At 38.8% G+C, this 14,136-nt stretch overlaps 1 protein-coding gene across 1 annotated transcript in view; it reads left to right on the forward strand.

Annotated features, from left to right (window-relative positions):
- LOC105702246 (follistatin-related protein 5) overlaps positions 1 to 14,136 on the forward strand; it is a gene marked incomplete at its 5' end in the record, with an annotated part of 49,361 nt that overhangs the window by 17,645 nt on the left and 17,580 nt on the right. The window contains 3 exons of the mRNA XM_012429660.2: positions 10,844 to 11,016; positions 11,131 to 11,265; positions 12,048 to 12,180. Of these exons, the coding sequence (XP_012285083.1) occupies positions 10,844 to 11,016; positions 11,131 to 11,265; positions 12,048 to 12,180 (441 nt within the window). The remainder of the gene's footprint in view (positions 1 to 10,843; positions 11,017 to 11,130; positions 11,266 to 12,047; positions 12,181 to 14,136) is intronic.

The raw sequence follows: 14,136 nt of genomic DNA on the forward strand, positions 1-14,136 counted from the left end.
ATTGTTTTCGCGTTTATTCCTTCAAATAAATCGACGTGACCGAGACTTACTTCGCATGGTCTGCGAGTCCTCAAGGATATAGTCCTTCCAAATTAAGGTGAAGTAAGACACGTCAAGGAACTTGATCGACGTCGATAAAGAAGATTTTTCTAAATGCCTACGTTCCCGATGTTCGATTTTATAATGACAGCTGGATCGAATTATATTGGGTATTGTACCAATTATGTTGGGTATTGTTTTCGCGTTTATTCCTTCAAATAAATCGATGTGACCGAGACTTACTTCGCATGGTCGTCCTCGTATTCCCATCGTTTTGACATATAAGCGCATACAACACTTTTTTTGCCTTTATTCCGTTCAAATGCGAGTTTATCGATTACCAGAGTGTTCTAAATTGTCGTCAAATTGTCTCGACCATTTCGCTTCTCATATCGCAGCCTTTGATAATTGTAGATTGATCGATATACGAGAGCTCGACGCGATTTTGGTTCTGGTCTGGGCTGAGTTAACAAATTTTGTTAAAAAATCCAAATTTTGAATGTGTCGGGACACATTAGATGATCAGGAGTGATGTGTCAAAGTTTCGGGAGGTTTGGTCCAATACCCTTAAAAAGAAGTGTTGCATTAGAATCGACTGATTTGAAGGGGGTTTCAGTTCACCTTAACGATACGCGCCTCCAGGGTGGATAACGAAATCGACTCCCGGAGAAGTGCATGGCGACGCTTTCGGGCCACGCCAAAGGTATATAATGCGATTCGAGGTAAATTTAATAATCACTTATTAAGCGGGCGATATGGTGCAGGGCAAAGGGTTAAAAGGGGTGACAGGGTTCATGCGCCGGAGGTCCGGAAGCCACTTTGATGCGCGAATGGCGAAGTTGAAATTGCATTCCCTTTACATTAACACGACCTGTCTGCGGCGGCGTAAGAGTGGCGGCCGTGTCAAGTGCATCTGCAAGTGCGCTGCAAGTGCGCTGCAAGTACGCTGCAAGTACGCTGCAAGTACGCTGCAAGTCCGTCGTAATCGACTCAACGTTTCTTCGAGCATTAGCAAGTCGCATACCATGTTAAGATGATTTCAAAGAATATTCTTAAGGTGATAGAAAAGGGTCATTTTATAGATGTGGAACGTCAAAATGTTTATAAAGATTTTCTCCAAACTGGATGCAGTCATTTGCAAATTTAACACGTGTATATGAAGGCCCTAAGGGAGAGCGTGACTCTCATGATATTTGTTTTTCACGAAATATGTGACTTTGGTTCTAGTCTAGGCCAAATAAAAAAACAATTTTTTAAAATGAAATGTCAAGAGCAAGGGCTGGATGCAGTCACTTGCAACTTTAGCACGTGTTTATGAAGGCCCTAAGGGAGAGCGTGATTCTCATGAAATTTTGTTTTTCACGAAAAAGTGTGACTTTGGTTCTAGACTAAATACAGAAAAACAATTCTTTTTAATGAAATTTCAAGAGCAAGGGGTTCTTCTTGAGGGCATACATAATTACGTGTTAAAGTTTCAAATGATTCGATGCAGTCCATTTGGAGAAAAGTTTTGTAAATATTTTAGCGTTTTATATTTATATATAGAATGACCCTTTCATGTCGCCTTAATAATATTTGTTCGAAATATGGTATACACATAGTTGGCATTTTTTCAAGGTACAACGTTTATACAAATTTCATGTGCGATCGTGTTCGAAATTTTTAATACACACCCAAGTTGAGATTTTGATCCTCCGTAGATTCTCTATTTGTAGACAAATGAGTTGTAGGAAAATACGGAGGGGTAATTTCTTCATACGTGTTGTCCTTCTGTAGACCCTAACTTAAAAGTGGCAGATGCTTCAATTTCTTCTACTTGTAGACTTAACGTAGAACTTAGAGAGTGAAATAGAACCCAGAAGAACTTGCTCAAGTTAAGCATGTACAAAGTAGGACTGAAATTAACACCTCGGGCAAATATACGAATTTTAGAGGACATGTATACCAAATTTTTATCTTTATTACACATCTTTATACACATCTTTATTACTTTCTACATACAAATCTTTAATACACATACGCAGTTGTATATATGATATTTTGAGAAAAGTGTGCCGTTGAGCATTTGTCAACATTTGCACCGATTCTTCAGAATTTGGAATACTTCTGTAGGAATGCTTACGTAGATATATTCATCGAAATACAAAATACATTTGTCGTGCCGCTGTTCCTGGTTTTAGTATACATTTGTATTAAAAAGTGTTCGAAACATCGAAACATTTTTTTACGATGTAGCAGTACATGCAATTTGGAGGAACTATGACCGATCAATCGTTTCGTATGCCTCCTGTAAGTGCAAAAGGCTCGCAGAGAAAGGTCGTTTAAATGTTTATTAACACATTCGCTACCACTGACGTGAATTCACGTCATTTTAAATTCTATTCCTGATTGCCGCTGACGTGAATCACGTCCATAACGATACACGATACAAGTTTGCGGCAACCAGTTTCAGAATTTCATTATTTTCGCCGGTACTCGGTATTTGAAACGGGAAAAATTTTCCGGTCGCGAATGTGTTAAGAAGAAAAGTCGATAACGTATTTTAAAGTAGCGAGTAATTGTTTGGTAATCGAAAAGTAATTTAAATTTAATTTCCCTTTAACGCGACGTCGACTGCACCTGTAAGGGAGCGTCGCGAGGGGGACCGAGTAATTTCTCGTGCCGCAAACCATCTGACGGGAACTTTTTCGTCCCCTGATTGGGTCGGGCCGATGTTCTACACGGTAGCATTCAACCTGTAAAAGAACTACACGAAGCTCTGCGGAAAAAAATATCCTGAATCGGACCGATCGGCTCTAAATGGGACGAGGGAATATTTCTGCAACCCTTCGGGGCATCGCCGCGCTCCCCGCAACTCCACCCTGGAAATCACTATCTGATACCACGCAACGAGAATCGTAAACCAAATATTCACGATTTTTCGTTCGGTCGCGACAAAATGATACTTGTGCAAACCGCACAGAGAAATCATTTTACATGGGAAAAACAGAATGCAAGGCTTTGCGCCTGTGAATTTATTCGATTTCACGTGCAGGATGGAACAGACGATACGATGATACTTCAACATTTCGTAATTCAGCTTTTATTAATTTTTCACTTTTTTTTTTCAGCATACTACGGAATTTGCAAATAATTTACGTGTGATAAGTTAAGTACCCATTCGAGCAATATATTGATATTATTGAATTTCACTTTGAAATTTCACGTGCAGGATGGAACAGACGATACGATGATATTTTAACATTTCGTAATTCAGCTTTTATTAATTTTTCACATTTTTTTTTTTCAGCATAACACGGCATTTGCAAAACATTTACCTGTCATAAGTTAGGTACCCATTCGAGCAACATATCGATATTATTGAATTTCACTTTGAAATTTCATGTGCAGGATGGAACAGACGATACGATGATATTTTAACATTTCGTAATTCAGCTTTTATTAATGTTTCACTTTTTTTTTTCACCATACTACGAAATTTGCAAAAAATTTACTTGTTATAAGTTAGGTACCCATTTGAGCAACATATCGATATTATTGAATTTCACTTTGAAATTTCACGTGCAGGATGGAACAGACGATACGATGATACTTCAACATTTCGTAATTCAGCTTTTCTTAATTTTTGTAATTATTTTCTTTTATTAANAAACGATTCGGTACACCCGTTTCATACTTTAAAACGTGAATATGGAGACCCTAAGGTAGGTCCTGAAACTCGCGAGATCTAATTTTTTATAAACTATTTTTAAAATACCTATTAAGAAATTTGATAAGAATTGAAATTTCATGAGTTTCAAGACCTTCATTATAGTGTCCCTGTTCACGTTGTAAAGTTTCACTCTATTCGATAAATCGAGTTGGGAGAGAAGTTTTGTATTTTTTTTTTTTTTAATTGAGAAAATTATACTTTTCATTTCTCGTTATGAGAAAGCTTTTCCAGGTGGATTGGTTAAAAATATTATGTACTTGTGGGTGAAACTGCCAAATCGCCCCTTAACATGCCTTACTTTGGATAGTGGTTCCACCCCCTTAAAGTGTTTAATGGCATATAAAAAAAAATACGTGACGCTTAGTTTTTAGTCTACTATAACATATTATCGTAGGATCAAAATTCAAGTGTCAGGATTAACATGAACGGTTGAATTATTAATAAAAAATTAATATAAAGAAATCGAATACATTGAAGAGTACGTCTTAAAGATCTCAGAAAAAGGGACTTGATTTTCCCTCCGACTTCGCTCGAGCTCTCCTCAATCGGAACTAACTCCCATTCGATCGCTCTCATCCAGCCTCACTCTAATTTCTTTCTCACTCAATTCATATTCCTCACTCTCTCATTCCCACACTCATCGATACATTTCTTTGTGCGTCAAAATTCTCACTCACTGAGTCATACGGCCGCTCGCACTTCACGAACTCTCAACCACGCATAAACGGTATCACCTATCGAGCTGTCATTTAATCTAAATACTTCTCATTTCACCCCACAATCATACAAACATTACATTTCACTCTAACTTCTATATAGTCTTATTCTTAATCTTTATTGCCTTATTGGCGACACAACTATTCGTATAGCTAAACGCTTTCATTTTTTTATTTATTCTATTAACTTTATTGGACCGCACAGGGCACTGACACTACATTATAAAAGAAATGAAATTGGAGAGATCGACCTGGGATACCTTTCTTGTAAGGCGCGATCGTAAGCGTTCCAGTAGTCGCTTTTGCAGCGGTAATTTCAAAATTATCTGGAAATAATATTGGAATTTTTCCGCCGAGGCGAGGAAACCACCTCTACGGAATCCTGGAAAAAAGGCCCCTTGGAGAAATGGAAACCCCAAACGTAAGGAAATTGAATTAAATTCGAGAACGGCGGAATACCGTCTACGCGGAGAATTTGCGATGAATGAAACCGCAGACATTTCATGGCTGAGTAATTCCGCCGTACAGAGAGATAGAGTCGGATTACGCAGCTTCAAGACGCAACGCGGCTCGCACGCGGTTCGTCGTCCCGGCGAATTGGCCTCGAGCGGATTTAACAATTGCCAATTTTTACAGATCTTTATCACCCCGTGACAGCAATTTATGCATTAATGAAAAAAAGGAAAAATCAGTGCACAGCCAACACCCACACTGAAAGTGAATCCTTCAAGTTAAAGATAATTATTAGGTCCTATCAATTATTCTTCATTTTCATTCGCGATTCGATAATAACGTGCGGCGATTTTCAGGGTCAACTTTGCCAAACTAGAAACAAAGCTTGACTTGTTAGATAAGAAATTAAAATGAATCAACACCAACGGACACGTTTCCGGAAATTATGTTCATAGAAAATTGAATGTAAATTGTAATATACTGGTAAAAGACAATGAAAACAAGGTTTCACATTACATACAAATCCCATATGTAACCTGTGAACTAACTCTGGTGTCTAGTATAAGAAGATAAGAAGTTTCACTTGAAAAAGAAAGAGTAATTCGAGTCGATCGACAAGAAATTAAAATGAATCAACACCAACGAACACGTTTCTGGAAATTATGTTCATAGAAAAATGAATGTAAATTGCAATATACAGGTAAAAGACATTGAAAACAAGGTTTCACTTTACATACAAATCCCTTATGTAACCTGTGAACTAACTCTGGGGTCTAGTATAAGAAGATAAGTTTCACTTGAAAAAGAAAGAGTAATTCGAATCGATGGACAAGAAATTAAAATGAATCAACACCAACGAACATGTTTCCGCAAATTATGTTCGTAGAAAAATTACTGTAAATTGCAATATACTGGTAAAAGGCAAAGAAAACAAGGTTTCATTCTACAGACAGGTCCCTTATATAACATGTGAACTAATTCTGGGGTCTAGTATAAGAAGATAAGTTTCACTTGAAAAAGAAAGAGTAATTCGAGTCGATAGACAAGAAATTAAATTGAATCAATACCAACGAACACGTTTCCGCAAATGATGTTCATAGAAAAATTAATGTAAATTGCAATATACTGGTAAAAGACAATGAAAACAAGGTTTCACTTTACATACAAATCCCTTATATAACCTGTGAACTAACTCTGGGGTCTAGTATAAGAAGATAAGAAGTTCCACTTGAAAAAGAAAGAGTAATTCGAGTCGATGCGAGACACCAGGACCCTCGGTACGGTCTCCGGTGTTCGCGGCAATTAAAGAGATTAACCGGAAGGGTGTCGAAGGCAGTAATTAAAAAGTCATCCGTACCCCACCGAAACGAATCGCAATTATCCAACTAATTTGATATCCGATCGCAGCCAGGCGCAAGGTGGAATTAACTCTCGTTGTTCGGAAGGTACAATTTCAGATTACGCCTCCGACCTCCTGCCCGAACATCCGGGGAGTCTAGTAATCTTATTATCGTTACCATTATCCCTGATAATATGCGAGTTTGAGACCGTTACTATCGAGCGTCTACGGAAATGAGAAAGATCAAATGGTTCTTCGATCCCCGAATTGCAGCGGCAATTAAGGTGAAGGTGAAACCCCCTTGAAATTAGTCGATTCCGATACAACATTTTATTTTTTAAGGGTATTGGACCAAACTGTCCGAAACTTTGACACATGACTCGTGATCGTCTAAGAAATGTCCTGTCACATTCAAAATTTGGATTTTTTGACAAAAATTTCTTAACTTAGCCCAGACCAGATCCAAAATGGCGTCGGCCTCTCATATTTCGATCAATCTACAATTAACGAAGGTTCTGATATGAGAAACAAAAGGGCCGGGACAATTTTACGAAAATTTAGAACACTCTGGTAATCGATAAACTCGCATTTAAACGGGATAAAGGCAAAATAAGTGTTTTATGCGTTTCTGCAGCTAAACGTCACAGATGGCGACGTTGGTCCTAAACAGTCGTTAGAATAATGAATTCCCGATATCGACAGTTTTACGTCGATCTTTTCATCATTACTTAACCGAAATGACATATGCAATGCCTCATTTCGTATAATTCCCAACGTAGAGGGTAAAAGACTTAAACATAAATATTAATCTTGGTAACGGAAAGCGCCAGCTAATGTTACCACTTGCGTATTCAAAATAACGTTCCCACCAAAAAGAGTGTAGATGAATTTGAATTTATCGACGTCGATTAAATTTCTCAGCGCCTTTCATATCATCTTAAGTTGATAGATAAGGATAAGGAGGTCATTCTATATATATAAGACGTTAAAATATTTATAAAACTTTTCTCCAAACTGGGTGCATCGAATAATTTGATACCTTAAGCTAAATGAAAAAAAAAATGTTTCTAATGAAATTTCGTGATCGTCACGTTCTTCCTTAGGGCCTCCATAATCACGATTTAACGTTTCAAATGATTTCGAAATGACATATTGAACGCTTCCTTTCGTATAATTCTCAACGTAGAGGGTAAAAGACTTGAACATAAATATTAATCTTGGTAACGGAAAGCGCCAGCTAATGTTACCATTTGCGTATTCACAATGACGTTCCCACCAAACAGGGTGTAGATGAATTTTTAATTTATCGACGTCGATTAAATTTCTCAGCGCCTTTCATATCATCTTAAGATGGTAGGGAAGGATAAGAAGGTCATTCTATATATATAAGACTTGAAAATATTTATAAAACTCCTCTCCAAACCAAATTGGGTGCATCGAGTAATTTGAGACCTTAAGCTAAATGAAAAAAAATGTTTCTAATGAAATTTCGCGATCGTCGCGTTCTTCCTTAGGGCCTCCATAATCACGATTTAACGTTTCAAATGATTCCGAAATGACGTATGGAACGCTTCGTTTCGTATAATTCTCAACGTAGAGGGTAAAAAAACTTGAACATAAATATCATTTCGTATAATTCTCAACGTAGAGGGTAAAAGACTTGAACATAAATATTAATCTCGGCAACGGAAAGCGTCAACTAATATTACCACTTGAGTGTTCAAAATAACGTTCCCACCAAAAAGGGGATAGATGAATTTTAAATGATCGACCTCGATTAAATTTCTCAGCGCCTTTCATATCATCTTAACTGCCGGTTTGCAATCGTGTTCCTTTCATACGAAAAGACACGCGTCCACTTGCAATGTATTATCAGGCTTAATGGCGCTGCGTCGTCGAGGGTTTGATGTCAATGGAGCCGCAGCAACTTCCATTACAAATTGTGCGTACGGTCAGTTGATATCGGCAAATCGTATGCCGGAATCGGACGATGCAGTTTGCCAGATACCGGATAACTCGATGCCTAGCTGCAGGCGTATCCACCATGGATGCTGGTAAACTAGTTCCGTAGCAATTTAACCCCCGTCGATGGTGAACGCTGCTCCACGCGTCAAACCGAAACGACGTCAAATTAACCGAAAACGAAACGCAATGTCAACGTTGGAACGCGGTGCCAATTGTATTGCCGTTAACCAAATAAATCAAATTCATTCACGTTTCTATATAAAACCATTTCTTGGTGCCCTTACGAGGGTTCGCACTCGTAAAAGTGCACCAAGTTTGGATGTTTTTATTTTCAATTATAATTGTTTCGTCCTTTATGTCCATGATATGTGCCATTCTAAAGCGCATTCAAAAGTGCACCAAAATTCGACCTTTTTATTCTCAATTATAATTCGCAATTCTAAATCGCACTCAAAAGTGCACCAAGATTGAACCTTTTTGTTTTCAATTATAATTGTTTCGTCCTTTATGTCCATGTTATATGCCATTCTCAAGCGCATTCAAAAGTGCACCAAGATTGGACCTTTTTGTTTTCACTTATAATTGTTTCGTCCTTTATGTCCATGTTATATGCCATTCTCAAGCGCATTCAAAAGTGCACCAAGATTGGACCTTTTTGTTTTCAATTATAATTGTTTTGTCCTTTATGGCGATGTTATGTACAATTCTAAAGCGCACTCAAAAGTGCACCAAGATTGGAACTTTTCATTTTCAATTATTAAATTAACCGAACGTTGGAACGCGGTGCCAATTGTGTTGCCGTTAATCAATTAAATTAAATTTATTCACGTTTCTATATAAAACCATTTCTTGGTGCCCTTACGAGTGTTCGCACTCGTAAAAAGTGCACCAAGATCGGACCTTTTTATTCTCAATTATAATTGTTTCGTCCTTCATGTCCATGTTATATGCCATTCTAAAGGACATAGGACTTGCCATAAGACCAGGGGTTCTTAGAAAAAAACGAATCAAGGGCCAAAGGACCACGGTGGCAGATAATAGAGCGAAGCGCGAGAGTTACCGTTTAGAAATCAGTTTAAGTCATGAGTATGAGTATGTGACGGAATCAATGACGCTATATGACATGGAGAGACCCGAGGGAAATAAACGGAACTTGAAATAAGGAAGAATAGACCACCCAGATCGCTGCAGAGAGTATTCCAAATTAGAAATTAGCGTTATAATTACTAGATTATGGATTAGTCCTAACAAAAAAAATGAAAAAAAAAAACAAGTCGACGTTTAAAGTAGCATGTAATATGGGCATAAAGTATGAAGAAGTATATTAGAAAGCAAGCCGTCAGATCTTAAACGACAAAAACCAATAGCTTTGTGGACAACCTAATACCTATCGCACCTACCTCTGTTGCGGGAATTCAGACCCTAGGTATTCCGGGTTTCCGGTTTTCCTTCACTAAGGCTGTAAAACTCACTGGTTGGATCAGGATTTCCTTCAGGCAGCAAACCGCGGAAACCAAGTGTAACGTGGTAGCGTTTCCGGATGGCGAGCCGAACCGCAAAAGTTCGAGTTTGTCGGAAGTGGGCGACGAGAGGCGCGTTTCCTCTCTCGGTATCAACAGGTGTTTTTTAGGAACGCGATCAAGTGAGAAGAAATTCTCATGGCCCTTTCGGGAGGATTCCTCCGTCCTTCTTCGAAGGCGTTAAGATGAAGCGAAACACGTCGAGGAACTTGATCTACGTCGATAAAGAGGATTTTTCTGAATGCCTACGTTGCCGACGTTCGTTTTTATATTGACAGCTGGGTCGAATTATATTGGGTGATGCACTAAATGGCATACTCCACCTGTCGTTTTCGTACAATAATTATAAAGAAATCGAAGAAAAACTCCAGAAATCCTCTGGATTCATGATTTCTGAGGCCCTAATTGGCTGCAGAGGGAGTCCCTGCGTCATCTATGATTTCCAGGTCAATTAAATTTTCACTCCGAGACCTCGTATTTCCATCGTTTTGGCATAGAAGCGCATAAAACATTTTGTTTGCCTTTATCCCGTTCTAATGCGAATTTAGCGATTACCAGAGTGCTCTAGTTATAGAGCTTCGATAATTGTAGATTGATCGAAATATGAGAGTTTGACGCCCATTTTGATTCTGGTCTGGTCTAAGTTAAAGAATTCTCTCCAAAAATCCAAATTTTGAATATGTCAGGACAATTCTTAGATGATCACGAGTCATGTGTCAAAGTTACGGCCAGTGTTGTCCAATACCCTAAAAAAAAAGTGTCGTATTCAAATCGACTGATTTGAAGGGGGTTTCACCTTCACCTTAATTGCAGCTGCAATTCAGGGATCGAAGTCTTCGAAAATAATTGTATATTGATCGAAATATGAGAGCTCGACGCCCATTTTGATTCTGGTCTGGTCTAAATTAAAGAATTTTCTCCAAAAATCCAAATTTTAAATATGTCAGGACAATTCGTAGATGATCACGAGTCATGTGCCAAAGTTACGGGCAGTTTTGTCCAATACCCTTAAAAAAAAAGTATCGTATTCGAATCGACTGATTTGAAGGGGATTTCACTTCGCCTTAAACATCATTTCTTATTGTTTCTCATTTTGCAGAAGATCACCACGGTACCCCAAAAGTTCTTCCAATCAGAGAAACCGACTTGCCGAATTCTAAGAAACCTAACAAATCGCCAACGGAACACAAGGATTCTGTCAAGGATAATCTCGTCGAGGCCGATAGCTACGACTTGGAGGACTGTTCGGCTCAGGAATATGAAATCATGAAGGTGAACATATTTTTTTCTGACACGAGTAGTTAAAGATTCGATGTAGTTATCGAGAAATAGCAGAGGACGATTTTATGCCGGGAAAAAAGCAACAATTATTTTTCCTTTCTTTAGGACAACCTCCTGTTGTACAATCACGCCAGGTTAATGGCACAGGACAATCACAGCAAGGAGTACCTCGTCAGCATCATGTTTTCTCACTACGATCAGAACAACAATGGCAATCTGGAACGCGAAGAACTCGAACAGGTCGAAACACTTTTTCTTCGTTTTTCACGTAGCACGCTTTTTTCATTCTCTACTACCTGCTGAATCCGTTTCACATGCTCTTTTTATAGATTCGATTTCATAGGTACTTAACACATTCACGACCGGAAAATTTTTTCCGTTTCAAATAATGAGTACCGGCGAAAATAATTAAATTCTGAAACTGGTTGTCGGAGACTTGTATCGTGTATCGTCATGGACGTGATTCACGTCAGCGGCAATCAGGAAAATAATTTAAAATGACGTGAATTCACGTCAGCAGCACCAGGAATAGAACTTGAAAGGACGTGAATTCACGTTAGAAGTCATTTCAAATGATTTCCGTTTCAAATACCGAGTACCGGCGAAAATAATGAAATTCTGAAACTGGTTGCCGCAAACTTGTATCGTGTATCGTTATGGACGTGATTCACGTCAGCGGCAATCAGGAATAGAATTTAAAATGACGTGAATTCACGTCAGCGGTCGCGAATGTGTTAATACTTTATAATAAAACTTGTTTTTTTTTTAAGTAATACTTTCCAGTAGACTGTAATCCATATTCTCTTATCAGAGGGTAGTAACATCAATTGCGAGTAGTCTCAGTGAGTGGTATTAAAGATCGGACGTATATATAAGATTACAAGAATTGAAGATTAAGAAATTCTGCATTTTAATATTTATCCCCGAAACGTAACATTCCTGCGACAAATGAATTGTGGAAACCGATTCGAAAAAAAAAAGATACTTTAACTTATGAATAATGAATTTAATTTTACCAACAGATCGCAGAACGGGAGGATCTGGAACAGCTGAGCAGAGGTTGCTCTTTGGGCCATATGATCAGCTACGACGACGCCGACAAAGATGGCCGCCTGAACATTAATGAGTTCTACATGGCTTTCAGCAAACTCTACAGTAGGTACTCTTCGTGACCTCGGCATTATTACCTTTTTTTTCCCCCATTCCCATTTTAAGGTGAAGTGAAACACGTCGAGGAACTTGATGGACGTCGATAGAGAAGATTTTTCTAAACACCTACGTTGCCGACGTTCGTTTTTCTATTGACAGCTGAGTCGAATCATATTGGATATTGCTCTAAATGGCATTTTCCACCTGTCGTTTTCGTACAATAATTATAACGAAATCGAAGTAAAACTCCAGAAATTCTCTGGATTCATGCTTTCTGGGGTCCTAATTGACTGCAGAGGGACCCCCTGCGCCATCTGTGATTTTCAGGTCAATTAAAATTTCACTCCGAGACCTCGTATTCCCATCGTTTTGGCACGGAAGCGCATAAAACACTTTCTTTGCTTTTATCTCGTTCAAATGCGAGTATATCCATTACCAGAGTGTTCTAAAATGTCGTAAAATTGTCCTGACCCTTTCGTTTATCATATCGGAGCCTTCGATAATTGTATACTGATCGAAATATGAGAGGTCGACGCCATTTTGGTTCTGTTCTGGGCTAAGTTAAAGAATGTTCTCCAAAAATCTAGATTTTGAATGTGTCAGGACAACTCTTAGATGATTACGAGTCTGTGTCAAAGTTTCGGACAGTTTGGTCCAATACCCTTAAAAAAAAGTGTTATATTCAAATCGACTATTTCGAAGGGGGTTTCACTTCACCTTAACGTAACAATTCTCCTAGGCCGCCATCTCTCATTCCCTCATTTACATACATTGGTGAGGTGCGGTAACTTCCCCGACAGCTCTTCCTCCGTGGATTCTCAAAGAATGCACTTATTCCGAAAGTCTTTCCGCGGAATCGTAAAAGCTGTAGATGCCTGTCCCTAGGACTGAATCAGCGTCGGAGGGCTCATCTCCCCTTTTGTTCTTGCCAAATCTTTTGGCCGTCTCCTCTAGCCACCTTTCGGATGATGGTACTTCATGCCGTAGATAGAGATACCACTTCCTCTCCGACAATTGGGAACTCCTCTGGGTTCCTTTGATCCCAAGGATGCGGGACGTTATGCGGAACGTTACGCGGCACGGCGAAGAACCCGAAGATCCTATCCTTGCGTCTTCCACGGCATTTTCTTCTCAGCCTTTGTGCCCCGCAGTTGTACAAAGCTTGCGAGGCTACGTTAACGCTTCGCTTCTCGGATGAAGTTTCAGCTGTACTTTTGCGCGGACTAATTACGCCCGATGTACGCCGAGGGGATCGCTTTCGGCTAATCAGATGCTAATTGCAGAGAGGACTGGGACGAGGACGGTGTCGAGTTTCTCGCACATGTCGGATGTCTCGTAACGAGGCAAAACGAGATCCCAAAAAAGTCATGTCGCGACGAGTGTCGGAAAATCATTCCGACTTTTTACATGTTTTAAGGGGGAAAAAAACGAAAAAAAAAGGGAACACTAAATGGGACTTTCACCGATGGGACTTCGTTCTACGAGTCTTCTTGTTTTCTTTTCAAATACAAAATGGAACCGTTTGGCTGCAACCCCTTTTCAGACACTCCTCGTTTACGTGGCGTCGATTACGAGCAGTTTTTCAAATACTATGTACTGAATGCAAACAATTTTTCATATCTGTATATGATTTTCTATATCGGTATGTAGGATACTTTTTTCAATGTTAATTCCTTTTTTCAATAAATCTCCTGAATCCGAGCTAATTTGCCATCTAATAAGAGAATGATAAATGAAAACTAAAATGGCGTCACTCTGTGCAGGCGTTTCCGTGATATCCTTGGATAAGACTTTAAAAATCAATCACATTTCTATAATAGATCAAGTTTCACGAGTTTGAGTTAATTTGCCATCCAATAAGGGTGTTAAATGAAAGCTAAAATGGCATCACCCTATACAGGCGTTTCCTTGGTGTCCTTTGATACATCTTTGGAAAACAATCAAATTTCTATAATAGATTGC

This window comes from Orussus abietinus, unplaced genomic scaffold (assembly GCF_000612105.2).
Source record: "Orussus abietinus isolate OABI.00-Male unplaced genomic scaffold, Oabi_2.0 scaffold254, whole genome shotgun sequence".
Classification (NCBI taxonomy): domain Eukaryota; kingdom Metazoa; phylum Arthropoda; class Insecta; order Hymenoptera; family Orussidae; genus Orussus; species Orussus abietinus.